The sequence below is a fragment of the Nicotiana tabacum genome, chromosome 15, assembly GCF_000715075.1.
Source record: "Nicotiana tabacum cultivar K326 chromosome 15, ASM71507v2, whole genome shotgun sequence".
Taxonomy (NCBI): Eukaryota; Viridiplantae; Streptophyta; class Magnoliopsida; order Solanales; family Solanaceae; genus Nicotiana; species Nicotiana tabacum.
The window spans coordinates 32208908-32236418 of record NC_134094.1 but is presented as its reverse complement, the minus strand read 5'-3'; the positions used below and the strand labels follow the sequence as shown (position 1 = coordinate 32236418).

The 27511-nt window shown below is 35.8% G+C and overlaps 2 protein-coding genes across 2 annotated transcripts; one reads left to right on the top strand and one right to left on the bottom strand.

The window, feature by feature from the left end:
* The first annotated feature begins 5858 nt into the window (after positions 1–5858).
* Positions 5859–11457, top strand: LOC107811838 (uncharacterized). Its single transcript, XM_016636831.2, has 3 exons — positions 5859–6406; positions 9746–9952; positions 11072–11457. Exons 1-3 carry the CDS (start codon positions 5930–5932, stop codon positions 11213–11215), a joined length of 828 nt encoding a protein of 275 aa, XP_016492317.1. The 5' UTR covers positions 5859–5929; the 3' UTR covers positions 11216–11457.
* Positions 11458–13181: 1724 nt separating this feature from the next.
* On the bottom strand, positions 13182–22156 carry LOC107811839 (protein GET4-like). Its single transcript, XM_075230721.1, has 12 exons — positions 21995–22156; positions 21760–21839; positions 21593–21671; positions 20662–20743; positions 18299–18464; positions 17392–17482; positions 17060–17143; positions 16761–16807; positions 16010–16138; positions 15616–15700; positions 15377–15457; positions 13182–13590 (listed from the first exon to the last, which is right to left on the bottom strand). The coding sequence occupies exons 1-12, from the start codon at positions 22040–22042 to the stop codon at positions 13573–13575; spliced, it is 990 nt and encodes a 329-aa protein (XP_075086822.1). The 5' UTR covers positions 22043–22156; the 3' UTR covers positions 13182–13572.
* Between the last annotated feature and the right edge of the window lie 5355 nt (positions 22157–27511).

Genomic DNA, 27511 nt, shown 5'->3' with positions numbered 1-27511 from the left:
AGAAATGGCCAATGGTAAAGGCCAAACGCACCACCCACAGAAGTCAGTAATGGAGAGTGGCAGATTGTCTCCTTTCCCAAGAAAAAGAAACTAACTACAACACTAAACGAGCAGGTAGGAGCAACACCAAATAAAGGCACATGTATAAATGTCAGAATCTTTGATGCATCTACAGGTAAGTATCTTAATACTCAAAAGTTTAAGTATATTGATAAGAACTCCCTCAAGCAACAACTTCTTGAAAATCCTAAAAATGTCCAAAATTCCAACGTGGAATTAGTTAGGAATAGTAACAATATTTTTCCCAATATTAACAATAATTATACTAACATAACTGAAGAGCACATAGTTTTCTCACAAAACAATGGTAAAAGGAATACCACCAAAACCATGCATGAAAATAATCTCCCAATAAAGATAAGTGGAACCGACGTGTCTTCTAAAGATACACTACCTATTCTTGTATGTACTAACATATATAGAACTAAAAATCTATTTTTTGTGATTTGGTTTTACCTCGATCATGGCATGAATTTCCTTGTTCCTTTTGGTGAAGTTGTTCACAACAACTCTTGCATGGTTCCACAAGACCACCAGTCCTCCAGGATTGAGCTATGATTTACCATTCTTATTTCAAGCAGAGTTACCATACTAGTCCTATGTGTGTCCATAATTTCTCTAAAATTTCTTCTAAAATTTGCATTGTTTGCACCCCGTACGTTCCAAATTACAAAGTTAATTGGTTAATGGGTTGGGTGGGTGTTGGTTGTTCTCCCTCATTATTGGTGCAGTGTTCCTTTTGAGGGATGGTACTAGAATTAGTGATAAAAATGAGCTTACATCCCTTTTCAATATAAAGCTTAGTGATAATTTTGGTACGTACTTAGGCTTTTCCATCTTAAATTCCAACCCCAAACCAAAAGACTACCAATTTGTTGTTGATAGAATGAGGGCAAAATTAGGGAGTTGGAAAGCCAAATGGCTCAACACAGCAGGAAGAACCATTCTAGCTTGTTCTACCCTTAATAGTCCGAACCATATCATGCAATACTCTCTTCCACCAACAAAAATACTAAAAGATATTGATAAAGTTCAAAGAGACTTCTTATAGAACTCTACTCAGGAAAAAATAAAATTACATCTTCTAAATTGGAATACTGTAACAAAAGACAAAAGCACGGGGGATTAGGAATTAGGAAATTTAAAAGCAAAAACATGACCCTACTAACTAGCCTAGCCTGGAGAAATCTAAACAATACAAACTCCCTATGGGCTAGGGTTTTATCCAGTAAATATGCGGCTACTAGGAAAAATGCATAACCTCGTTTATTTGGAAGAGTCTCCTAAAGGGTTGGTATTTTTGCAATATAGGTATTAGATGGGGTGTAACTGACAAATCCACATTAAACGTCTGGGAAACAAACTGGATACCAAACGTGATGAAACTTAGAAGGGCTATTGAAGGCCCCTTAAAAAATCACGAAGACAACCTTATTGTGGATAATATTAGAAATGGTCATCAATGGAACCTAACAAAAATCTTCTTTGAACTACCTACACAAATTGTTGATAACATAAATGCAATTACTATTTCTAACGACAATAAAACAAGCAACAATATTATCTGGAGCCTCACCTCAAGTGGCCTCTTCACAACCACATCTTGCTATCAAATTATCGATAATGAGAAAAAAGTCCACAAAGACTTCACATGGATTTGGAAGCTACACTGCCCTAATAAAATAAAAAATTCCATTTGAAAATGTTACCATGATAAACTTCTCAGTAGATCATACCTATCTAGAATAGGTATTAATACCGATCCGCTATGTCCAGTTTGCAAACAAGGGGAAGAAATAATGCATCATATATTCTGGGAATGTAATATTATTAATAATTTGTGGAACATATATGGGATAATTTATACCCCGTCAAATAACAAAATCCACTGGATTGACTACGTAAGAAACACAAATTATACTTTCTCACATAAATACCTTAAGTGGGGAGATGTATTTCCTTTTGCATTATGGCATATATGGAAAAATAGGAACCACAACAACCATAACAATACCTCTTGTCGTATAGAATGGATCACTATTATTAACCAAGCATTAGAATACAAGCTTATGACTGAAAAAGGAATGACCAACACCACCCAAAAGACAATTAAGATAACATGGCATAAGCCTCCAAATAGGTGGTTCAAGCTAAACATAGATGAAGCCTTCATCAAAAACAAATGCCAAGGTGGCATTGAAGGAGTAATGAGAAATAGTGCAGGCTCCTGGATTATGGCATTCAACAAAAAGATGTCAACATTATCTACTACTCGGGTAGAGCTTCAAGCCATCCAACACGGTCTTCATGAGATATTGGATCACAACCTATTTCCAATGGAAATAGAGACGGATGCATCAGAGGTGATGACCATACTAGAAAATGATCACCCTACTTACACTAACTTAGTTAATGATTGTAGGTGGTTGTTGCACCAGGCAAGACAGAAGGGCCAAGTAACTCTCAAATATAGCTTCAGACAGGGAAATAAAGTGGCACGCGTTTTGCCTAGGGAAGCACTGATGCAGTCCAACATATATAAACTATGTCTCTTCACAGCACCTCCACAACTAACGATGGAAAAGTATCAAAGAGACATGGAGAGTTTTTCTTGTGTAAAATATATTTCCTCTAATGTATGCACTAGGTTGGATATTCTAGGTAATGTCGATGCCATAGAAGGCAATAGTTCGTATGTAGGTGCCAACAATGGCAGTTTGGTTTGTAATATGTCAAGACTTGATGACTAGTTATTAAATATGAAAAATTGCTAAATTTCCCCCTCCACTTTCTAAAATAGTCTACATTTAACCTCTGTTGTACTTTGGAGACAAAAATATCCTTACCGTTAGCAAAGTTATTAAAAATACCCCTATCTTTAATAGAACTCCAGCTGGGACCGAAAAAAAACTTTAAAACATATTTTTGCTAACATGGCTACTTATGTGGCCATATATTTTATTTTTATTTAATATACCACTTGTCTTCTTCCCCAAATTTGGCTTCCTCCATGGCTGGGCCTCAAGCTTCTTCTACAACAATTTCAGAGAAAATCTTTTCAAGCACGTTTTCTTTTCTCAAGTACCTCTGCTGCCTTCACAAAGAACAAAATCAGGCATCAAATTACAAATTAAAAACATCAAATACACAACTCAGTTCGCTTCAGATTTTGAGAGATTTACATATATTTTAAAATTAAAAATAGCAAGTTCCTATCCCGCCAATTATCCTCTCTCTCTCTCTCTCTCTCTCTCTCTCTCTCTCTCTCTCTCTCTCTCTCCCTGCAGACTCACCAATTTGAAATACAGGCCTCAAGGCAGTGGTTTGCAAAGCTTTCTGCTTCTTTTATTTCTAGAGGGTATTCCCCCAGCAAGAATGACTCATCTCTGTTTACCAAGGTGTCTACCTCCTTCATTGTTCTTTTGGTAGTTTATGTAGATGACATTCTCTTGGCTGGCAATGACTCTATTGAGATGGTTGCCTTGAAATCATTTCTGGATCAGCAGTTTAAAATAAAGGACCTTGGTTCTGTGCACTACTTCCTTGGTCTTGAGATCAACAAAGTTCCTCAAGGTTATGTTGTCAATCAGTACAAGTACACCAGGGACCTCCTCCAAGAATTTCATTGTCTTGATGTGAAGTCTGTTCTTACTCCCTTTGATCCTCATTCTAAGCTCTCCCCTGATTTTGGGGATCCCCTTCCTGATCCCTCATTGTATAGGAGGCTCATTGGCAAGCTGAATTTTCTCTAACACACCATGCCAGATATCTCTTTCTTAGTACAACATCTCAGCCAGTTTTTGGTATCTCCTAAGGTGCCTCATATGTTGGCTGCTATACATGTCCTTAGGTATCTTCTGAATGCTCTTTCCCAGGGTATTCTACTCAGTAACACAACTGATTTTTACTACAGGCCTACTCTGATTCAGATTGGGCTGCTTGCCCCATCTCTGGAAAATCTGTCACTGGGTACTACATTGTTCTTAGGGGTTCTCCCATTTCTTGGAAATCCAAGAAGCATTAGACTGTTTCTTTATCTTCTGTAGAGGCTGAATATCGAGCTCTCAGAAAGGTTGTTGCTGAGGTTACCTGGTTGGTATGCTTGCTTTGTGATATGGGTCTGGTGATCTCTTCCCATGTCCCTGTGTTTTGTGACAGTCAGGTTGCACTTCATATTGCTAAAAATCCTGTATTTCACGAGCGTACCAAGCATATAGACTATCATTATGTGCGTGCTGTTCTTTCTACTAGCTTAATCTCTCTTCAACATATCTCCAATACTCACCAACTTGCTGACGTTTTCACTAAAGCTTTGACAGGTGTTCCTCATCACAGGTTGTTGTCCAAGCTGGGTGTGTTCCCACCCTCCAACTTGAGAGGGGGTGGCAGAGTTCAGATACTAAGCCCAGATCCAGGTTGACCCTTCCATATTGGGCCTATTAGTAGTCGGGCTTCATTTTCATTTAGGGACCCGACCCTTGTCCGGTTTACTTAGACACATTGTAAATATAACTAGAACCTTCTTCTTCTAATTTTTACTTAATGAGAATCATTCTTTTATTTACCTCATGTGTTCAACATCAGTTCTCTCTCCTCGTCTTAGAGGCTAAGGTTTTCTCACCTTCAATCTTCATGTTCATGGTAGTCCGTTAGCTTAACATGTACTGATGCTTGTCCCCGCTAATGTTTGTCCTAAGGGTGTGTTTAGTAAGAAGAAAAATATTTTCCATAGAAAATGCTTTCCTAGAAAATATTTTCATGGAAAATGAGTAGTTTTATCACTTATTTTTTCTTGTTTGGTTGGTGTGTGAAAATTTTTTTGCGAAAAAATATTTTTTAGTGTTTGTTTAGAGAATAGAAAATATTTTTTAGAAAAATATTTTTTTATGCTACTCTCCTCATTCCTCCCCTCCCCTCCCCTTCTCCCAAGTCTGCATGTTTCATGTGCTCTCACCCTCCCCCAAATACCTAATGTTTTCAGGACTCTATTTCCTCAAGAATTTAATTATTCTTCTAAAAATTCACACAAACCCAAAGGAACGAATGTGCTGCTTTACTTTCTTATACAAAAATAATATTGAGATTTGTGCTCCATAACTAAAAAGAAAATGCTCTTTTTTTGGTTGAAAAAGAAATTAGTCTTTCTACAACATGAAAATAAAGTACTCATTTTGTTAAAATAAAAGAAAATACTTTTTTTACATCATGAAAAGAAAAATACTCATTTTATTGAATGAAAGAAAATATTTTTTCTACATCATGAAAAGAAAATATTTTTTTTATATCATGAAAAGAAAATACTCATTAGTTGAAATGAAAAAAAAAACTTTATCTATAACATAAAAAGAAAGAACTGTTAATAATATTTCTATTTTGGGTGAGGGCGGGGTGGGGTGGGGGTGGAGATGGGGGATGGGTAGGGGGTGGGTTGGTGGGGGTTGGTAGAGATGGAGAATAAAGTGGAAGGTTGAAAAAAAGTTTTGGAAAATATTTTTCCTCTCTTGATGGGGAAAATATTTTCCTCTAATTGGAGGAAAATAAGTTCATAAGAAAAATATTTAAGCAAACCAAATATGAAAAAATTAAAAAATATTTTTCAAAAAATATTTTCCTTTCGTACCAAACACACTCTAAATCTATGCTATTTTCGAGAAATTAAAATCGAAATAATGTATAGAATCCCACTCCTATGTTAGATTGTGAGAGGAGTATTAAAGGCTAGCTCCACCTTATAAAATAGGGACGATTTTGAATAAATCTCAAACTTAAAGGGACTATTTTGAACCTTTTCTTCGGTTTTTATCCTAAACTCAAAAGTCCAAACCCAACGCATCACTCTTCTTCCCACTTCAAAATTGAGTGCAAAGGGATGAATGTAATGGGAGTAGGGGCAGCTAATTGGTTAAAGGGAAGTGGCACATTATTACTTTCTCGCCACACAAATTCAATTACTGCTATTGCTTCACGCTCAAGGCCAAGTTATTGTTCCTCCTCATTATTGCACCATAAAAATAACAATAATAATACCATTTTCAGCACCAATTGTCAGAAGATTGGTCACTGGAACAATCATAACACAAAATTATGCTTCAATTTCTATTGTACGACGCCGTCAAATGTGAGTGTAACAGAACAAGATTCTTCATTAGAGGAAGATGAGGAGACTAAGCTGAGGAAGATTAAGGATGCGGCTAATACATTGGACATTAGGGTTGGGCGAATACTTAAGGCCTGGAGACACGACGAGGCTGATTCGCTTTATGTTGAAGAGGTTGATGTTGGTGAGGCTGAGCCCAGAATTATATGTAGTGGGCTTGTTAAATATGTGCCTCTTGACCATCTTCAGGTACCTGTCCTTATAATGCATCTATTTCTTTACAGCTTGTTTGGATGGTTGTTACATAATGTTTCATAGTGTATCATATTGTATTGGATTATACTGTACTGTACTGTATCGTTTGATGAGTACAATATTTAGATAAATTGTATCGTTTGTCATTGTTTCATGAAGTCACGTACCAGTAGACACGTACTAATTGGAAGAATAAACTTGCAGTATTACAAAGAAAAATTATGCTACGGGGTAGAATTATTATATAAAAAGGTAGGCTAAAGGATTATTTAATAATAATAAAGGGCAAGATAAGAGAAAAAATAAGGTAGCGATGCGACCACACCAAATCGGTTGCATAAAGTGACACTTTTCATCATTACATAACGACGAATTTAACGATACGATACAACAAACATTATATTTAATGTAACAATACGATACAATACAATAGGTAACAATCATCTAAACAAGTTGTTAGTATTTTTAAGTTCTGTGCATTGATAGTATAAAGAATTTTCAACACTATTAGCTAAAATTGGCCTGTAATAATAGGTAATTCTTTCTATCAAGCATGATATGATAACCTGATAAATAGAGTGAGAACTTGCTGTAACGATTAAATTACATTGATACTATAAAATAGAATTTAAAGTGTCGGGGTTGTTTGGTAGCTGGTTAATTATGCAGGGTTCAGCATAAGAATTAATAAGGCAGAGATTAGTTATGCAAAGTTTAGTTATTCCATCTTCTACCCTTCATAAAATAACTTATAATTTGACTGATAACTTATACATGTTTTATTTATGTGGGATTGTAAAATTATAATCTAATGGCTCGGTGTGCTAAATTTTATACGAAGCAACTAAAAAGCTACCAGATATGGTATTAGCTATGCTAGTTTTAATACATGAATAACTCCCTTTCTAAACCCGCAGCCAAACGATCCCTTAATGTATATAATTTTTATCCTATTCTCTAACCCCGTTAGATAGTTGTATAAGGAAAAGTAATTTCCCCTTGAATTCTACATAATTAATACTATGTGAAAATCTGCATTACTAATGTAATAAAACATTATTTGGTTTCTTGTGTAAAACTATGTGTGCTAATCTACTATCTTCTTTTCGGTATTAAACTTGTCATAACTAGTACTGGTGTAGCTTATGTTGGAATTTATGTTTTATTTTATATGAGATGGAATATCGAATAAGAATATGTTTATCAACAATACCTAAATAAGCAATGGTGGAGCCAGGAACTTATATAAGGGGATTAAGAAAAATACTAGAATGTCAAAATTATGATTCGAACTTGTGATCTGAAATAACTTTTGAACTTGCTTACCACAACACTAGAATTTTCTCTTATATTAAGGGGATTCAACAGTTTATTTAATTTTTACCCTATTTGCACAGCATAATTTTCGATAAAAGGGGATTCTATTAACCCCCTTGACCCCTTCCCTCTTTACTAGCTCCGCCGTTGTGGATAAGAGTATTTTTAAAGAGAAATGGACTTAAAGTAGGCAATCCCTGCATTACAATCCATTTATTGTAATTCATCGTATTACAATCACTATATTACTATTCGTCATATCCCAATCTCTGCATTATTACATGCCACATAACAGTCCCTGTATCATCTGCCTGCATAACAAGTCTGTGAACCAAATCGGCCCCGGTGTTTTAGCTGGCAACCGGAACTGAAATCTTCATTTTGTTACTCTTATGCCTCAACCAGTCAGCCATTGCCTAGGGACGATGTTGCTCTTCAGTTATTCCTTATTCTGCATCTCTTACTCCAGCAAATATTTCTTTGTACCAAAGCTTTTAGATGAGCCCTTAAAAGGAATCTTCATTTTTGCAAACTCAAGCAAAACATTATTTCGTGATTCTGAATATCTGATGCTCTCTTATTCACATGACAGCAAGTTACCTTCGCATTGACATGGAAAATGGTCCACTTATCCTCCTTGAGATGACTAGCTCACAATAAGCCATCCACTCTGAATCTTGTCTAAAAATGAAAGCACTTGCTTCTATAGTAGCTATTTTTACTACATGGCTGGTTCAAAAGATACCGTGACTATCTGTTTTCCATTCCATTGCCTACTCGGTGATAGTTAACCAGCTAACGGTGCAACCTGGCTGCTATCATCCGGCTTACAGAAGTTCCCAAGAGAAGTTTCTAGTCAGCTAACCCTTCTCAAATGTGGTTATTCAATATTCCTCTACAAATTATTGCTCATGATTTTGTCCGTCTTTTGCATACTTCAACAGTTAATAACATAATAGACTGCATAACTGCTCCATGCAAAGTTTAACCTTTGCATTATCTAAGACTGCAAAAGTGTCCTTGATAAAGTTATTCTGACCTTTCGTGGTGCCCTTTCTCAAATTACTTCATTTCAGATAGTCTCGTTTCAGGTTGCGCCTGTCTATTAACTTTTATGCTTAGTTGTATAAGGAGAAACAATAATTTCCTTATACAATGATAAGGAAAAACAATTTCCACTTATATTTATGGCAAAGTAGGAGCATATGATATTTATGCTCCAGCTCGAGGGGGAGTGTTAAATATGGCAAAAACCTATACTATGTAAATATGGAAAGATTCTCACATCCTCGTAATTAGGTAATTAGGAGATTTTCTAGCAATGTAATTACTGGCCTTTAATCTTTTTTCTTTATTTGTAATTCTTGTAAAGGTTGTTTGAACCCCAATGGCTTGAGGTTATAATCAAGCAACCTATTCTCCAATTCTTCTCTTCTTTTCCTGTCTTCACAGAGGCATCTCAAAAGGGTTGGACTTTGGATCTTTGTAAATCCTAGCGGATAGGTTTAAATGAAATCACTTGCTTCAAGTATAATAGGAGCACTTTTCTGGTCAAACTGGAAAATAGAACTTTATTATCAGTTTTTTTCTTGGGACCACTCATTTATGATTGTTTGGTTCAGTCTTTTCTCTTTCCGTAATTAATAATATGCTGGTTTTTGGCATATCGTAAGAATAACAAAGCTTGCTTATGGTGTGTACATTATAGTCAGTGGCGGATCTAGAGTGTATTGTATGGGTTCCCGGGAACCCCGTAACTTTTGCATAGACCATGTATCTTTTATTAAAAAATTCATTAAATATCTATAAATATCTAACTGTGAACCCAGTTATTATTGTATATTAATTTGAGATTACAACAGGAACCCATGAATTTCAAATTCCGGATTCGCCTCTGATTATAGTGACTCTGTTTCTAACACTCCTAAGCTTCTAAAGTCCATCAATAGTGGGCTGTTTAAGATTCTTACACTGCGTAATTTGAAGAAAACATTTGATGCATGCTGCAACATGCAGGAAAGGAATGTGATTGTTCTTGCAAATTTAAAGCCAAGGAATATGCGTGGTGTCAAGTCAAATGGAATGCTGATGGCAGCATCTGATGCATCTCATGAGAACGTGGAACTTCTTGAGCCGCCTGAAGGCTCAGTACCTGGGGAAAGGATATGGTTTGGTTCTGCTGATGAAAAGGAGAATCTCCCTGAGGTGGCAACGCCCAACCAGGTAAAATCTCCATTGTAAAGTTTGATTGCCTATAAGAGGTGGTGCACTAGCCTAAAAGCCAAGAGGCTTCTATGTGTTATTTTATTAACTTGAAGCAACTAGTCTATGCTATGAGGTTAGTGAGTTGCGGAGGGGAGGGCAGTGCTTTCCTCTATTATCGCTCATTTGACTTAAGGTGACAGTCCAGGTTAAGTTTTTGACTGTTTATAGGTTACATGCACTTGTGATTCAGGTTTTAAAGAATAATTGCGTTTACAGGCGTGTCAAACTCGGAAGGAAATCTTTTGTTTGCAGAAGTTACACTTACCTCGCTTCTTAGTGTTTCTGGACCATCAGGAAAGAACTATTATGCCAAATGGTTTTCTCCCCTTGTATTAAACTAATGTTTTTGGATAAGCTCTTTGTTTCTCCTGCTTTGTTTTAACTAAAAATATCCAATATGTTCTTGGAACTTGGGAAGACAGAAAAAAGAAATAGTAGGTTTATTACCCATTTCTCTCTGCTGCATATGTCCTATATATCTGTTCTTCCATCTATTACTAGATGCCCTCTTTCCCATAGCTGTATTTGCAAAATTATAAAGTGCGGCCTATCATGCGTTTCTTGGAGTCTGTCTTACAGATGCTTATCCCGCAGTTTCTAAAATTTTATACTACATGTTTACATCTTAATGATTATGGGGGAAAACCCTTTTGTGCGTTGAAGATCTGCAGTTTCCTGAATTTGGAATTGGATGGAATTATATTTAATCTGTTAAGATGGATATCTGTTAGAATTTGCACCTTAAGTCTTTGTTACCATCTCAAAAAAAAAAAAAAAAAAAAAAAATTGCACCTTAAGTCTTCTTCTCGAGTTGCTAAGAATAGGGTAGTGTTTTCCAGAAAGAGCTAAGTAGCTTGTCTATAGGTTTCTTAATAGCACTTTTTATTAAAAGCTTTATAGTGTATTGCACAGGAGTAAGCATTGGAATTACCGACTCCTATCGTGTTTGCTTGCTTCTCCTTTTGTTAAAGAGAGTGTTGTGCTCATCCCTATAGTTACATTTTTTTGTTGGATGAGGAGGGTGGAGGGTAGTTTATTTGCGTTTTTGGGCTGATGACGTTCTTCAACTGTATACAGGTAGCGAAGAAAAAGATTTGGGAGCTAGTACAACCACATCTAAAAACAGATGGCGCTTGCGTTGCTGCACTAGGAATACATTCTATGCGAACTTCAACAGGTGTGGTGGTCAGCGGATCTCTTAAGGATGCAACAATATCATAATTATATCCTAAAGTTCATGCAGTTCTCTTAACATCCTGCACGTTATGTTCCTATCTGCCATTCATTGTTATCATCTGTTCTAAAGGTTCATGGTCTTCTCTATTTTACTAAATAAATCTGTCTCCCTGTTTGGAAGAGTGAAAATGCTAGAGAAGGTTGGAGAGACTTTGGACCATTTCCTTGGGTTGAGATGGGAGAATGAGAAGTAAAAAATTTGGGTTATCCTTGTTCTGGAAAGAAAACTTGTGGGCTCAACAGAGATATTTCTCTTCCTTTTCCATTTAACCAATTTGCTTGCCAAGTGAGGAAAATTTTAAATCATTAATAAGCTATTATGTTCAAGGCTTGTCGAGGACTGGGAGCATATACAAATAGCATTATATATCTGACCTATGAATTAGCATAAACAAGGAGGAAAAAACATAATTGTGCAATATTTTAACAAAATTTACAAAAGTTTAGAAGTATGACGTAATTAACAAATGTGGCAGCTAGCCAGCTACATATTTGTATTCTGCGACATCCTAATTCCTAAACAACTCTTTTCTACTTTTTCGCCCGGTCCATAACTTTCTTCCTAAAAATTAGCTACCATAACTTTCTTCCTTTTCCATTATATCAGATATAGTGTCTATGTATAGTCGAAACACATAAAAATGATTTTTTTCCTTCTTAAATAGTTAAAAAGTTACAATTCTACATATTTCATGCATAGTTTGATAAGATGTGTATTTTTTAATAACAAATATACAATGTATAATAGTTATATAATAATTTATTCTAGACACTTCAGATATGTTTATGAAAATGATATGGAGATTTTATATATTGTATAATGCTAGTATAATTAGAGGTGGAGCCGGAATTTGAAGATTATGAGTTTGGAGTTCTAATCCTTTTAAGTTACTGTGTTCTAAAGTAATAATTAATACATATTCAATGAATTTCATAAGATAAATATAGAATTTGGACCAAAGCAATTGGGTTCGACCGAACCATAGCTCTGCCCCCGAGTATAATAATAGTATTTTGATGTTCAAATGTGTTATGTACAGTATTTGCAAATTATATATATGGTATAATTTTGGTAAAATAATAATATATGGTATTATTCTAGTATTATAATGGAATTTGCTTTTGGATGTGTTTTTATATAAGTTAATTTCTAATGTTATACATGGAATAATAATTATATAATTATAGTATCATGATTCATGAGTTATGCATGGATTGTTTTAGATATAAAAGAATTTAGACCATACATATACTTCAAATATATATTTTATATGTACTAACATATTTATTCCATAAATTTACCATAAATATGCAAATGTTATCTTATTTATAACAAGAAATATAACGATAAAGATCAACATTAACCGAAAATATGTCATCACTTGATAACTCTTTGATTCAAATCACTAAAGCAGCCTGATCCAATTCTCCTTCCCCCAAATAAGAGAAAACTGAAAGGATAAAAAAGGAGAAAAATAATACATTATAAAAGGAAAAGAAATGGAAATAGATGATTTTCTTTTTTGTTTTGAGAAGAGGCATAAGATAATAAATGCAATCCCTAATTTTGTGGAAGAGAGATAAATGAGTTCAGTTACGTACTACTAAAGGGATATAGTATTTTGTTTGAATATGATACATTTGTTATAAAATCTGCTATTATTCAAATAATCGAAAAATGGTAATATAGATATAAATACTTTTTTATTAATGACCTATAATGTTAAAATCTCAAACAAAAGAGCTACCCACACCCATTGTTTGACCACTCGGTCTTTAATCAATAAGCATTCACACCTCAATTTTGTTAATTTGGTATGAAATACCTATGTGCATAAGTAGTTTTTTATTTTTTCCAGATTAGTTTCTTCCCCTAATAGAAGCCACCACAAATAAACAGATTTCGGGTAGCTCTTAATCAATAAATAAAAGAAGCCAAGAGCCACCAGCATTGATGTTTCATTTTTGAATGACATTATAGTAGATGTTGCCTTTAACCAATTAGACAACACAATGTCCCTCAAAACTCTTTCAGCGAACACTAAATATTGGATTTTAAAATAGAAATATTTGCGGAATCACAAATTGGCACCCGAAAAAGGGAAGCTTTGAGCAATCAATGAAAATTCATGACCCCATTCTGCAAACTATGTTATAAAGCCAGATCGAGTATGAAATAATTAAGGTGAGCACATCAATTTAACTGCAGCGGATCAATCCATGGACATTTTTTAGATGGAGATCATTTGAAGAAAGACTTGGAGTGGTGTTGAATGAACCAACTTGTCTCTCATGACATTTTTTAGATGGAGATCATTTGAAGAAAGACTCTTTTCCCTGTCCTATTCGCCTCCTATCATCTGCAAAACAGTAAGTGTTATTTTGCAAAAGATGAAGAAAGATAGAGAGAGAATTTTGAAAACAGACACCAGAAATTTTTGGTTAAAAGAAAAAGAAAACACTTGTTTTAGTTTGCAAGAAAACCCCTTATGCTCTCACGATATACAAATAACTATCTTGAAGTTATGGAAGAATGTGGTGTGACAATTTGTTTTGCCACCTACCTAGTGGCAAGAGCATTTTACCTATAGAAACTAACTCTATAAGGCTTGTTTGAATGAACAGCTGGAAGGTTAAGAACTTAAGTAATTTGATCACTCACATCGAATAGGTCAAACTAGATTGAGTGGTTTACAAGGCTTTATGTTTCTTCTCTAACTACATGGATTTAAGATTTTGCGTGAGCTAGAATCAACCTAATTCAGTAAGCGAAAATGAAAACCACCCGGTCATACAGCTAGTGGTTGGACTCAGGTTATAAATGGTTTAAAGTGAGAATCAATAGAAGCACGAAGCAAGTCTCTTGGGGTCCAAGTGCTACAACCTGCATGTGCGGTGTGGGAGCCATCTCACTGGGACTAAGTGCAATATCGTGAACAGTGGGATGCACAAGCAATATCGTGAACAGTGGGATGCACATTGTCTAGGCACCTAGAATCTCATTTCACCTAGAACTGATTAAAAAAAGGGCTTTTTTCATTTTTGTTCCGCCGACCAAAATTAATTACAGGCGCTAGCCAACATATACGTTGATTATGTATATTAGATTTATATTATATGTATATTTAACAAAACATATACGTTTGCCGGCTGTTATTTTGGAGGTCGGCCCAATAAATTAATTATCCCTAAAAAGAATATCTCACTTCACCTAGTGATCCAAGGTTGAACCAGCACAAGTGTGAGACCAACATCTAATTGTTATGGGGACTAACTGCTAAACTGTTAGCAATGGGAGCCATCTCGGGAGCTACATCTAGAATCTCACACACCTATATTTAGATTGAGCCTAACAAAGACCAAGGCTTTCATGAAGAAAAATGTGATCCCATGTCCCCATTGAATAAGTACGACTCCTAGTGCTTTTATAAGGTTTTAGGTTCTTTAATACTAACAACACAGACTTGTCTTTTTCGAAATGAGGAGAAAATCAGCTGAGTGAATGAAGAGGGAACCACAACTTGATTGCAACTAGTTGGGCCCTGCACTTATATCTAAGCTGCTGCATCTGTTGGTGAACATCCGTTTCCCTATGATTCCACCAATATGATAATGGAAATGACGTCACCACCTCAAATTAAGAAATTTCTCTCTATTCTCTCAAACATATTATGGCAAGTTGTGGGATAACAATTGAGAAAGTTGATACACGCGCACACAGATTTACAAAAGTATTAATACAAGCACACTTAAGCCTCCCAAAAGTCTAGCCAATCATCTATCCAAGCCCGAATTTCCTGTTTATACCAAAGATACAAGGTAGACAACGGAAAAAGTTGCTGATCATATTGAAAGGGGAAGTCCGATTCATCATAGGATCAGTTTCATAATAGGATAAGTGGTTCTGGTGGAAACAGATTTTGATGTTCATACTGGCAATTAAAGCATGCTTCTTGTTATTGGAAAAAAGAACCGTTTCATTTTCCTCTGTAACTTTTGGGAGGTTAACCGTATATGTTCTAATTTGCAAGGACCCTAGAGGATGGGTTCTCACAACTAAAAGAACACAAGAGGATACGTGTAATTAACCCTTTCCTTTTTGTCAGTAAACTCTTAAATTGCAAAAAGTTGATAATATTATATTACCTTGAAGATATCTCCAAACATGCCTTGAAGAGGATTTTTACGCTGTACGCCATAGAACTTCTTCGCAATTTCATCTAGCAACTAAACCACAGAACAGAAAAATGTGAATTAGGAGGAAAACCAGCACTCTAACCTGACGGAGAACAGTGTTATTAATAAGCACAAGAAAAACTACAAAGATAATCATTTATCATAAAGAATGAAGGAAAGCACATGACTCTCATATACAAAGCGCTTACCTCATTTAATAGAGGATCTCTATCAATACTAGACTTGTAGCTCTGTCTCAACATGTTAAAGAGAGGTAAAGCATCTCTCTGCACCCTGAAATATAAATTGCATTGTAACATAGTCAATTAATTGGACTTAAATGAAGTAAAAAACATGTGGATGAGCACAAGGCCTCAAGGCTGGTGCAGAACATATTTGGGTTGGGGTTTTTTTTTTTTTTTTGGGGGGGGGGGGTGATTAACAGAAGGGATATTTGTCGAATTCTTGAAAATGGACAGCTTAATAATGTAATAGTCAAGGAGCATGAAAAAGAGGCTTCAGCAACAGCATATGAAATATGAAAATAAAATTTTACTTTTACACATCAAAAGAAATGTATTCAGAAAACATATTAAGACTTACGTCAGCAAAAGGTAGTTAACAAACTGCATTAATTCTGACTGAGGAAATCCAAGATGCTTCGCCTCCATTTCCTTTTCCACTTCTTCCATGAGCTTGTTCGCATCTCTAAGGTTTCCTAGAGACAAGTACCTGCCAAAGGAGAATGAAAAATTGCAACTGTAAGCTCAACCTGCAGTTAAAAACTAAAAGGCACACAGAAGATTCTTAATTGAAATATTAGACAGATAGCAAATTTAAACAGCTAAAAAACATATTCTAGTTTATGGCTTTCATCATGGCCTTATTAAAATTGAAAGGTAATATGCATAAGAAGAATGTTTCAAGATGAAAATATAGAAAAATTTGTGTCCAAGTGTATTTCTTAAGAAGCCTTGTCACATAGCTTGCATTCTGGTAGCCCATTTCTGTTCCGTATACTGGAACAAACTGAAAGTCAGTAACTCTGGTTCCAAATATGCACAAAGATTGAATTTCAAACCTCTTATTAGAAAGTTAAGCATTATGTAAGTATGTTTTCAGAAACATTACACTGAAAGGGGCAATAATATGCAGACCTACAAGTGTGCAAATGCTCAGATAACTGCAAATATTTACTGACCCGGTAGTAACTGTAACGTTTAAAATAGTCTCTCTTTTTTTAAAATAGTTTACTGAAATATAATGCTCCTAATATGGACCAGCACAAATGGGATAAACTGGGTAGAACAGTAATTGAATGCAAGGCACTTATTCATATTACAACTCTGCTTACATCAAAATTGCCCGGGCAATAGCCAAATCATCCTCTCCTGGATAGCACTGCATGTTAAATTGTATGAATTATATTAAATTTCACATCTATCATAGAGCATCATTAAGTCAATATCCACAAGCAACTTCAAGAAATTGTTACTGTGCAAAAGAAAGAAAACCAGAAAAGAAAGACTCTTTCCTTGGAAAACTTTGAATAAACAGGAAAGAGACATAGAGAACATGGCAATCCAGCTTTTGGACCTTGTAATATCTGCTCATGACATCTCGTTAGCAAAAAATCACGGAACCAGTGCTTACCTTGCCCATGAAATTTATGATAGTTGAAGCAAATTTCTTCAGATTCCTTCCTCTAACAAAATGAAAAGATACTCTAACCATGTCCTGCAAATCAAGAAGTATGTAAGGAGGTCTACTGCAATATTAATGATTGGCTAAATTGACTTGAAATCCAATTCCGCTAATTGTCATCTATTAGAAGCCCCTATCCTTTTCTAATGTCAAATAGCAAAGTACTGTTTGAAAACAATAAGACCACTACTGGTAAAGATATTGCAGTCATGATATGCATATATTACAGCTACTACAAGCGAGTCAATAAGTCAATGCGTCATGCTTTCCGGAGAACGTACCACTTCGGTAGATTGAGAATATATATAATCTGCCAGCATCTCATGCAACTCTGGAGATCCATACCTATGTGCACCAAATTCTGCTGACCACCTATAAAAAAAATAGCATTTTGTCATCAGAAAAGATACTAATATGGATGAGATTATAGAACATTTAAAGAGGAGGACAACATGTCCTCGCTTAATAAAACAACCAAGATAATCTTCTCCAAGATGTCTTAATCGTGTATGAGCTCTTATAAGGAGACTGGCATAGCTGTTACTAACCCTTGACAGAAATTGCCACAGGAAAAGATTGCAAGATGAGGTAATCTTTACTGTTTCACATGCAGTAACAAAGAGGCGAAGGGAGTATTTGAAATGTCTTGCTGGAAGTTTGCACTGTGGAGTGGATCCTCCAGAGATGTCTGCAGAATGGACAGTCCAAGTGTTGAGAGGGATCTGGAATTGAAGGTTTGAATTCTAGGGTACTTTTCTTTTCCATCAAAACGAAGACCGAATAAGTTATGGGGGGTCAGGTCTTTCTTTGATGGACCAATGGTCTTACTAATAGGATGCGCAGGACTGCTTTTTGAAGAAAAGTACGGAAAGATTTAAATGAAGAGTACCCAACCGATTATATAAAAAGTCCAGTGCTCCTTCTGGAGATCCAAATAATATTTTTGCTAAGTTTTTTAATTTTTTTTTCTTCTATCAAATACCCAATAAGTAAGGTACAAATTAACTAAAATCCAAGTCCCTAGTTAAAAGAAAACTCGATAGCAGATCCCTGGGAGTATAATACACATAGTCAAAATGTTCAACAGCAACAGAATTCGAGCAGCTAAAATGATATGTTTTTTAAGAATTATACGAATAAAAGAAACATGGAGGAATTTGTGAAAGGGCCAGAGAGAGAGTATCTAACTTGATAGAGGCTTTTAAAAAGGAAGAACAGCATTCAACTCGGGTTTTGGCAGCCGCAATGGCTTCAGAAAGTTTTTGCATATCATCATCATCATCATCATCTGCGAGGTCCAAATTTTGTGGCACTGAAGGTCGAGGAAACTTCTCGTAGATTTTCCTGACACGGTCTAAGGAGAATTGCATTATAATCAAGTCAGGAAATAAAACTACTTATTAAGCATCAAATCAATAACAGAAAAAGACGAGCGGTATAGCTGAAGTTACACTTTATGATACAGCAATGAAGTGCATAAGGATTTAATTCATGCTATTGTGTTTTAGGACATTTTGGTTGTCACGACCCAAAATCATTTGACGAAACATAGTCCCCCCCCCCCCCCCCCAAATAAGTAAACAGCAATAATATGTTGTCCAAAGGAGGACCAATTAATGATTATTTAATTTTCACAATCCCTCAGTCTCAAGGTGATTATTATTTTACTTTGACTTTGTCGAGTTATCAAGAGAAGAGATGAAAATACATAATGGGTGAACACATTGGTCCGCATGCTATGTTTGGATCTTCTAGAAACGGATAGGGAAAGCTCGTATAAAGAATAATAGATATAGGTCCCTTAACTTTTAATGAAATATCATACATTTGAAGTTACTTGTTTATTATCTTTTTATAAATCAAAATGCAGTCATTAATTGTACAAAGCCAGTCTAGAGATTATTTCATAATAATCAAAGGTTAAGCCTTTTTTAACTATCCTGTCCTCCCTTCTCACAATACAATAGGCGTATCATCTACTTTGATCAGTGTGTTTATAATTGGGTATCCTCTCTTAATGCAAAAGTACTTTCTTTTTATAATTTTGGCACCAAGAGAAAAAGAAAACATGAATATTCATTCTGAAAAGGGGGACGTACCACTTAATTAGCTTTTTTCTCGATATCTCTTTCTGCATATAAGATTTTGGAACCAAAAAAATTGTAATATTTAATTTTGCATTGTATCATTTAATTTCAATTAGTTGGAAAGACAAATGATTTGCATACATATTCTTTCTAGTTCTTTCCCTGGCCATTTTATGTCAATTTTGTGCTAATACATGCTGCCAAAAGAATAACTGCTAGGTTAAAAGCATTCTCTTTAAAAACTTCTAATTTCATTAATAAATGATTGGACATGTTAAGATGTTTCTTTGACAAGTATAGAAATTTATGAGTAAAATAAAAGAAAAAGGGAAATCAATCCCGTTGAGAAGAGGCATAGAATACAGAACTATGATCTTAGAGTATAGTTGAATCCACAAGGCTCTAGAGAGTAGAGACTATAGTTCCCATCTATAAGATTGACCAGATCATATTAACTTGTTGGTATGTCATGCATATCAAACATTTAAATTCCTTAATTTGATAGAATGGTCCTCCTTTCCTCCAAGCATCTTTGGTTTCTTTCCCTACATATGATCCAACACACTCCTTGAGGTACTTACCCGTTTGGCCATAAAAAAATTTCATTTTTTTCCAGAAAATTTGAACTTTTTTTTCAGAATCAATGTTTGGCCATAAAAATTTCATATTTCACTTGAAGTTGAATTTCGGAATTTTCCGGAAATTTGAACAACTCCAAAATGTTATTTTTCAAAATTTTCACTTCAAATCACACACAAAAATTCAAAAACAACTCCAAATTGTATTCATCTCCAAACACAACCCTAATTTTCAAATACCATTTTCACTTAAAAAATTATTTTTTTCTGAAGTTTCCCCTCTGATTACTGTATCCTCTAAACTTCCAAGCCCCACAAACGATTTGACATTGCTTGACACCATTCACTTCAACCAAAAAAACTGATAATAGGATTCCAAAGATTGGCAGCAATCTTACTGTCGTCTTTAGGTGGTGGATGTCCTCTCCCATTTCCTTCTCCTCAAGTTCTCATCAAGAAGTATTACATTGCATATGCAGCTGTTCACATGAACGAATTATCTTTTCTTAGGTGCTCACTTTGCCTATCACCTTTAAATGGGAAGTTCCCCATATTACTTCTCGCCAAGAGACTATAGAAGTAAATAGAAAATTTGCTGACTGCTTTGCAGACATAAATCTTTCTATATCATTATTATTCGTTACAATTGAATTTTGCAAAAGATTTCCCCCATTTCCCATTTGGCAATCTCCCCTATAATTGCTTCCTGATTTAAGGAGCTGTAGAAATATGTTGGGAACTTCCTGAAATTTTTTGGGATGTCATGTATACCAAACATTAAAAGAGTGATGAAACAAGTGTCGCACACTTCTCAGCTTGAAAAATTATAAAGTGCAAGGAATAGGAAAATTTACCAGATGGTTAAAAACATTTAGAGCATACTTACCAAGAGTTTCTTCATTATAAGAAACTTCTCCTTTTACAAGAGTTTCAACAAACAACAATGCAAGCTCTGACCCACAGGTCACCTGCAAAATGTCAAGATCTTCTGTCATCAACAAATAGGTAAAAGAAGTTCTTGTTTAATCTTCCAATAAGAATAACCTCAAGATTGTTTTGAATTTCAAGTTTCAAGTATATTTAAATGACATCTTTCATGTGCTTACTTAAGTTTGATCATGAAGTCATCCAGATTACATAGTACACCTTTGTTGCAAGTGGCAAGTTTATCTGCTGAATTGTCCACATATTGGTCAACCAATTCAACTAAATAGCAGGAAATGTTGTTAACATAGTATTTCATTTTCCATACAAGAGAAAAAGATAAGAACTCAACAACAACATACTCGGTATAATCCCACATAGTGGGGTCTGCGGAGGATAGTGTGTACACAGACCTTATCCCTACCTTGTGGAGATAGAGAGGTTGTTTCCGATAGACCCCTCGGTTATTATTTTCATTTTAGAACATCCCAAAATATTGACACCATTTTGTTATATACAACTTTCACACCTTCCAAGATTCAAGTTTATTAACTTGTTCAATCTTTAAACTTCAAGATAATGTTTTCTGTATCACACTAAATTTTCAACCATCAACACAATACTTACTTCTACTATCACTAATTTTTTTGTTTTGTTTCACAATAGCCTCCGGGCCAACTTGCGTGCACCCCGACTATTCCACCACCTACTACCTCCCACTAGCACAGGTACTAGGTAACTTTGTCCACCAAGACTTAGGTATAACCTTCTACTAGCACTAATATAACATATTAGCCAAATTAGCATCTTAAACTCTGGGGCTCAGTCAAATACAATCATATAAAATTGTGAAGGTATATGCAATTTCCATAGGAGTGAATAGATTATATAACCTGTCCATTCTCCAATTGTAAGCAAGCGCCACACTGAAGAATATCCAAAGCTTCAGAATACCTCTCAGCGGACACATATCTGAAAGCAAAGCATATTAACTGAATCAAAGATTAACCCTTTTAGAGTTGAGGCCAAATTATCAGAAGGGGTGGCTTATAGATTGTACCTAGCGCTAATAGACTTGAACATCTGTTGAGCTCCATAGTAATTTCCCTGCTTTACAACCTTTTCTAACTTCTCAATATTCTGCAAATATTATAAATCATGTAAATCTCACATCCCTATGCAAGAAAATTTTGCCATAGATTTATAGTAAAGGGTTAATTCAGATTTAGAAGAAAACAAATTGATGAATCTGGAAATTAAAAGAGGAAACTAAAGAAGTAGAGTTAAAATGGCACCTCCTGAGCTGGAGGCAGTGTCGCACGTTTGGCTCTCTCCCGAGACATGTTCTTTTTCTTTTTCTGTCAAAGACTCGATGAAAAGTACAAAGAATCGGAGTTCTTATTGATGTCTGAAAAAATAGAATTCCAGTTAGGAATTAGGATCCGAGGTAATTATGTGGGGATTAGTAACTGAGGGATTGTAATATATGTATTATTTTTAAGGAATATGATACACACACACAATTGTCTATAAACCACGTATAAATTTAACTGTACCGTTTTACGGGTAAACAAATATAATAGTGAAAATGTCATAAAAATGTGTTCATTTATTTTTTGGTAATTAAACTTTTTGCATTAATCACCAATGTAACATTTACAAATCTGAGTAGACCATCTCAGCCTTCTCTACAATATAAAAGAAAGTATCCAACAAAACGCTCTACATTTCTATGCCTTGCTAAACACATTATAGTGACTAATATTTACAATTGTTGAGCAACACTCGCGTATAGCCTTCGGCTCTAAAGTTGCATATGCAAGCCACTCTCCTAGCTAGGACCTCTCATGCAGTAGTTTGCTTCTCAAAGATCCATCTCAGTCCACAGTGCATGAATATACTCTACATAGACTAGCTTAAGTATTCTTGCCAACTGAGATCTGCTCTTAGTTTTCATAACTATCCATTGATGATTTACTACCCATGAGTCTATATGAGGGTACTGAATTTGCAGCCAGTGCATGAGCCTGTGCCATGGGCATTTACCATATTCACATTCATCAAACAAATGATCTCGCATCTCTGGTTGTTGATGACAGAAACAACAAGTGTCATTTATCTGCATTCCTCATTTCTTCAATCTATCAGTTGTTAACATTCTTCTTTGCACCTGAAGCCACATGGTGAAGATGGCTTTTGGTGTTGCTTGATTTTGACACATCAATCCTTTCCATTGAACTTTTGGAAATACACCTAGTAGTTGCAGGTACACATGTTTTATGATTGTGCCTTGTGACAAATTGCTAATAAGGTGTAACATGTCCCTTGCCTCAAACACCTTTCGAACCATCCAACAGGCGTGCTTTGGTACTCCCATATGCATAAACTCATGCTCTTTGATATAGTAGTTATGGATCCATCTAATCCATAGCTTTTCCTTCTTATTAGCCAACTCCCAGCAGGTCTTAATGATAGCAGATTTGTTCCATGTGGCCAAGTGAATCATATTCAATCCTCTAGCAGCTCTTGGAGAACACATCTTATCTCATGCCACCAAAGACTTTTTGGTTATTGTATTCACCCCAGACCATATATAGCTTCTACAGTGTACTTCAATTGCTTTGATGACTTTAGCACGTATAATAAAGATTTGAGCCCAATAGGCTTGGATGCCAAAGATTACTCTTTGGATTAGCTGTATTTTGCATGCATAAGATAGTTTCTTTGTTGTCCATGAAGAAATTCTGCTCACAATTTTGTCAATGAGAGGTTGCCATTGCAATATTGACAGCTTCTTAGTATCAAGAGGTATGCCCAGATATTTGAAAGGCAACACTCCTTGACTATACCCTAGATCTTGTTGGATCTCATGCTTCAGTTCATTGCTAACTCTTCCATAATATATTGAGCTTTTGGCTAGATTTGCTTTAAGCCCAGAAGCTTCTGAAAAGGTGTTGAACTTTTGATGCAATAGGACAACATAAGTAGTATCTCCTCTTGTGAAAAGGAGAAGGTCATCAACAAAGCTCAGATGAGTTAGGTCCAATCTAGAGCACATAGGATTATAGTGGAAAGTTTTCTCATGCTTAAGTGTCTTTAGGTTCATGCTCAGATACTCCATTGCCATGGCAAAGAGGAATGGAGACATAGGATCTCCTTGCCTAAGTCCTCTAGCTGCATCAAATGGCTTAGTTGTCTCCCCATTAATGAGAACGCTATAATTCATTATTGACATACACTCTATGATCCAATTGGTAAATTGAATTGGAAATCCCAGACATTCCAAAACTTGATGCAAGTACCTCCAGTCGACTGTATCATAGGCTTTCAGAATGTCCATTTTTTGGAGAAATATTCTTCCTAGAGTAAGCTTTGACTAACTCATGGGCCAGTAGAACATTAATTGCTACTTTCCTGCCATGAATGAAGCCAGCTTGGGTGTCTGACACAACTAAAGTAATAACTTTTTGCAGCCTGTTTGCAAGAATTTTGGCAATTAATTTGTACAGGACAGTGCATCAAGCTATAGGTCTATACTCATTAATACTTGTAGGATGAGAAACCTTAGGAATCAGGGTGATAGCTGTGCAATTAATTGCTCTAAGAAGCTTGCTTGAATGAAATAAATCCTTCATTGCATGACACACTTCTGGTCTAATAAGTGTCCAAGTTCTTTTTTAAAAAAACTATGCATTATAGCCATTAACACCTGGTGCTTTATCATCTCTAATTACACACATGGCTTCAAATATTTCTTGGTCAGTGACCTCAGCACACAAGCTCACCTGCTGGGAGTGCGTGAGGACAGGTCCCAGTTTCATTATCTCTCTGTTCACTACAGGCAAGTGATCTGATCTTGATCCCATAAGGGATTTGTAGAAGGCAATTATTTCTTGTTGGATCTGCTTCTGGTCAGTGAGTCTATCTCCAAAGGCATTGGTAAGTTTTGTAATAACTTTTTTATGACTTCTTTCCTTCATGACTGCTGAGAAATATTTGGTGTTAGAATCACCAAGCTTTATCCACTTAGCTCTGGATTTCTGCTGAAGGATGCTTTCCTTTATTAGTGACCATCTTTCCAGCTCTTCAAGTAACATTTTCTCCTTTAATGCAACTGCATCAAAGTAGTCTCTGTTCAGCTGCTCTTGAGTATCCTGCAGCTTGTATCTGAGATGCTCTATCTTAGTTGTTACTCCCCTGAACTCATTATTATTAAGTTGCTTCAATTCTGACCTAAGCACCTTCAACTTGTACTAGATATCTTTCATGGTGTATAAATGTAGTTGTGTCTGCCAAACTCCCTCAACCACTGATAAGAAGTCTTCATGATCAGCCCAAACATTAAAGAACTTAAATAGGATCTTGCCACTGGATTCAGCTCTCCTTAAAGTGATCATCATGGGTGCATGATCTGAGATAAAAAGGCATTTTGTAGTCCACCTCCATATGACCAAAAGTATTCATTCATTCATCATTTCCAATAGCTCTATCAATCCTACTGAAAATTCTATCTACACCTTGTTGTTTATTAGACCATGCATAGTATTCCCCCTTCCAAGGTAATTCACATAAGTTCAAACATTGCATACAGTCTGTGAAGTCTTGAATCTCATTACTAGTTACTGGGTTCCCATGTATTCTGTCTTGTATATTTAACACTGAGATAAAATCTCCCCAAATGAGCCAAGGCTTGGTGATCTGTGCTGCAAGGTTTTGCAATTGCACCCATAGGGGATTTCTCAGCTCAATTTTGTTAAACCCATAACTGTCATGAGACAGTTCATTTGATCCTTCCTTCCTCTAACATCATAATGCATATCTTGAGCAGACTGGTCTATCACTGTTATATCGTAGTAGGAAGGATCCTATAATATCTAGACTCTTCCATTAACAGCATGATCATAGTTAAATCTTGCTTGCCAACCTAGCACTACCCTATTAGCAATGCCATTTGCCTTATCTTTTTTTACTCTAGTTTCTACTAAACCAACTAATTTAATATTATTCTCTTTAATATAGGTACACAACTCTTTTTGCTTATAACGTTTATTGGTACCTCTAATGTTCCAAACCAACTAAGACATCAAGTAGGTTTGGTGGTACCACCTATAGATGGTAGTGACAAATTAGCCATCACTGTGCTACATTTGTTTGTTGACTAGATCTTTGCTTACCAGGTGATACAACTGCTTGTGCATAGTTCATAGGTATACCATTTACTTCAGCTGCTTTCTTCCCTTTGTCAAGAGATTGTTGCTGACCTTCTGCAGGTATTGGTTCTGCTACTCTACTCTCATCATCACAAGTAGTAAGCCCTTGTTCATTCAGCATCACTGTCTGCCCCTGATTAACTTTGTGTGCAGAAGCTAACACAACTCATGTACTCTTCCACACTTGCTTCACAGGATATGGCCTATTTCTTTTAGGCTGTTGAACTTGCTTAACCTCTTCCTTGCGAGCTCTTGTACAGTCATGACCAATTTTTAAGCACTTTCCACAGAATTCAGGTTTCGAGTCATATTCCACTGTCTGATCAAACATCCTACCCGAGTCATCCATAATAGGGACCTTTCTAGGAAGAGGTTTAGTGACATTCACCTCAATAAGGATTCTGGCATAAGAGATTCTAGTTTGTTTGGCAGTGCACTCATCTTCAAACAGTGGAATCCCTATTGTACTTGCTATTCTACTCAATGAGCTACCTCCCCATCAGTTCATGGGAAGTTTGGGGAATCTAACCCAAAGAGGAATCTCAGTTAAAAATTCAGTATCAAAATCAAATTGTGGACTCCATTGTTTCATTATCATGGGCCTATTGTTGACTGTGTAAGGTCCCTCACACAAAAGTTTCTTCATATCAGCCATGGATTGAAACCTAACGATATAGTAACCATCATCATGAGAATAGAGCTCTGACATAATGACCGTATTCCATATCTGGTTTATATATCTATGCATATAATTATACCCTGGCTTTTCCCCAAATTACATAAATGATTAGGGCACATTTCCATTTTAAAGTTTCAGTTTCTAAATCTGATTTCTCAAGTTTGACCACAAGATTACCTTCTACTACTTCAGGAGTAATGTAGTGCAAAGGCATACCATTAGCAGCTAATCGATTACCATTAAGGATCCCAGCCCAAGTTGGTTCCCTGGTAATTTCCGGCAATGGAACAGTAGTGTGTGCTGGTGACTAATTCTCAGCTTCCTTCTTCTTCCCCAATGTAGCTTCAGTTGATTTTGGAGCTTGATTTCCAGCTTCTAACTCCTTGCCCAATGGAACGGTAACACCCATAGATGGAGGAGGTGTTACACTATCTCTCAAATTCACTTGCATATGAATATGGCTTTGATTTGCTCGTTTCTGCTGTTGGCTTGCAGATGTAGAGGCTCCGACATAAGGGATCTGGGTAAGTATTCCACCTCCTACCTGTGTTTTGGAAGTCCCTGAGATTGAATCCATGACTGCAGACGAGGTACTTCCGATGTTCTTAAGCTTGGGTATTTTGTCATCAACCTTGATCTGTTGCTTTTTAGGATGACCGCATGACTTCTTTCCTGCCATTGACGAGGTCGGCGCACGTTAGCTTAAACTGCGCCGAGAGAGCTAGGAAGAAGCAAGTCCGAGTGTATTTGTGTCTTTAATCATGCTCTAAATTAAAATATATTAGTATGACATAGATTATGTTAAATTGTGATTTGAGTTATTTGGATTATATGCAAATAACCTTAAAATTTAAACCTTTTGGATCAAAATTATAGATAATTATTAGATATTAATTAAGAAGCAGGACATAAAATCATTTCTC

Excerpts from the sequence above, each read along its gene's own strand:
- LOC107811838 (XM_016636831.2), top strand. The coding sequence starts at position 5,930 with ATGAATGTAATGGGAGTAGGGGCAGCTAATTGGTTAAAGGGAAGTGGC. Across the intron at positions 6,407-9,745 it reads TGCCTCTTGACCATCTTCAG|GAAAGGAATGTGATTGTTCT; the intron begins GTACCTGTCCTT and ends TGCAACATGCAG. Across the intron at positions 9,953-11,071 it reads AGGTGGCAACGCCCAACCAG|GTAGCGAAGAAAAAGATTTG; the intron begins GTAAAATCTCCA and ends AACTGTATACAG.
- LOC107811839 (XM_075230721.1), bottom strand. The coding sequence starts at position 22,042 with ATGTCTCGGGAGAGAGCCAAACGTGCGACACTGCCTCCAGCTCAGGAG. Across the intron at positions 21,840-21,994 it reads CACTGCCTCCAGCTCAGGAG|AATATTGAGAAGTTAGAAAA; the intron begins GTGCCATTTTAA and ends TAATATTTGCAG. Across the intron at positions 17,483-18,298 it reads TTTTTAAAAGCCTCTATCAA|GTGGTCAGCAGAATTTGGTG; the intron begins GTTAGATACTCT and ends TTTTTTTTATAG.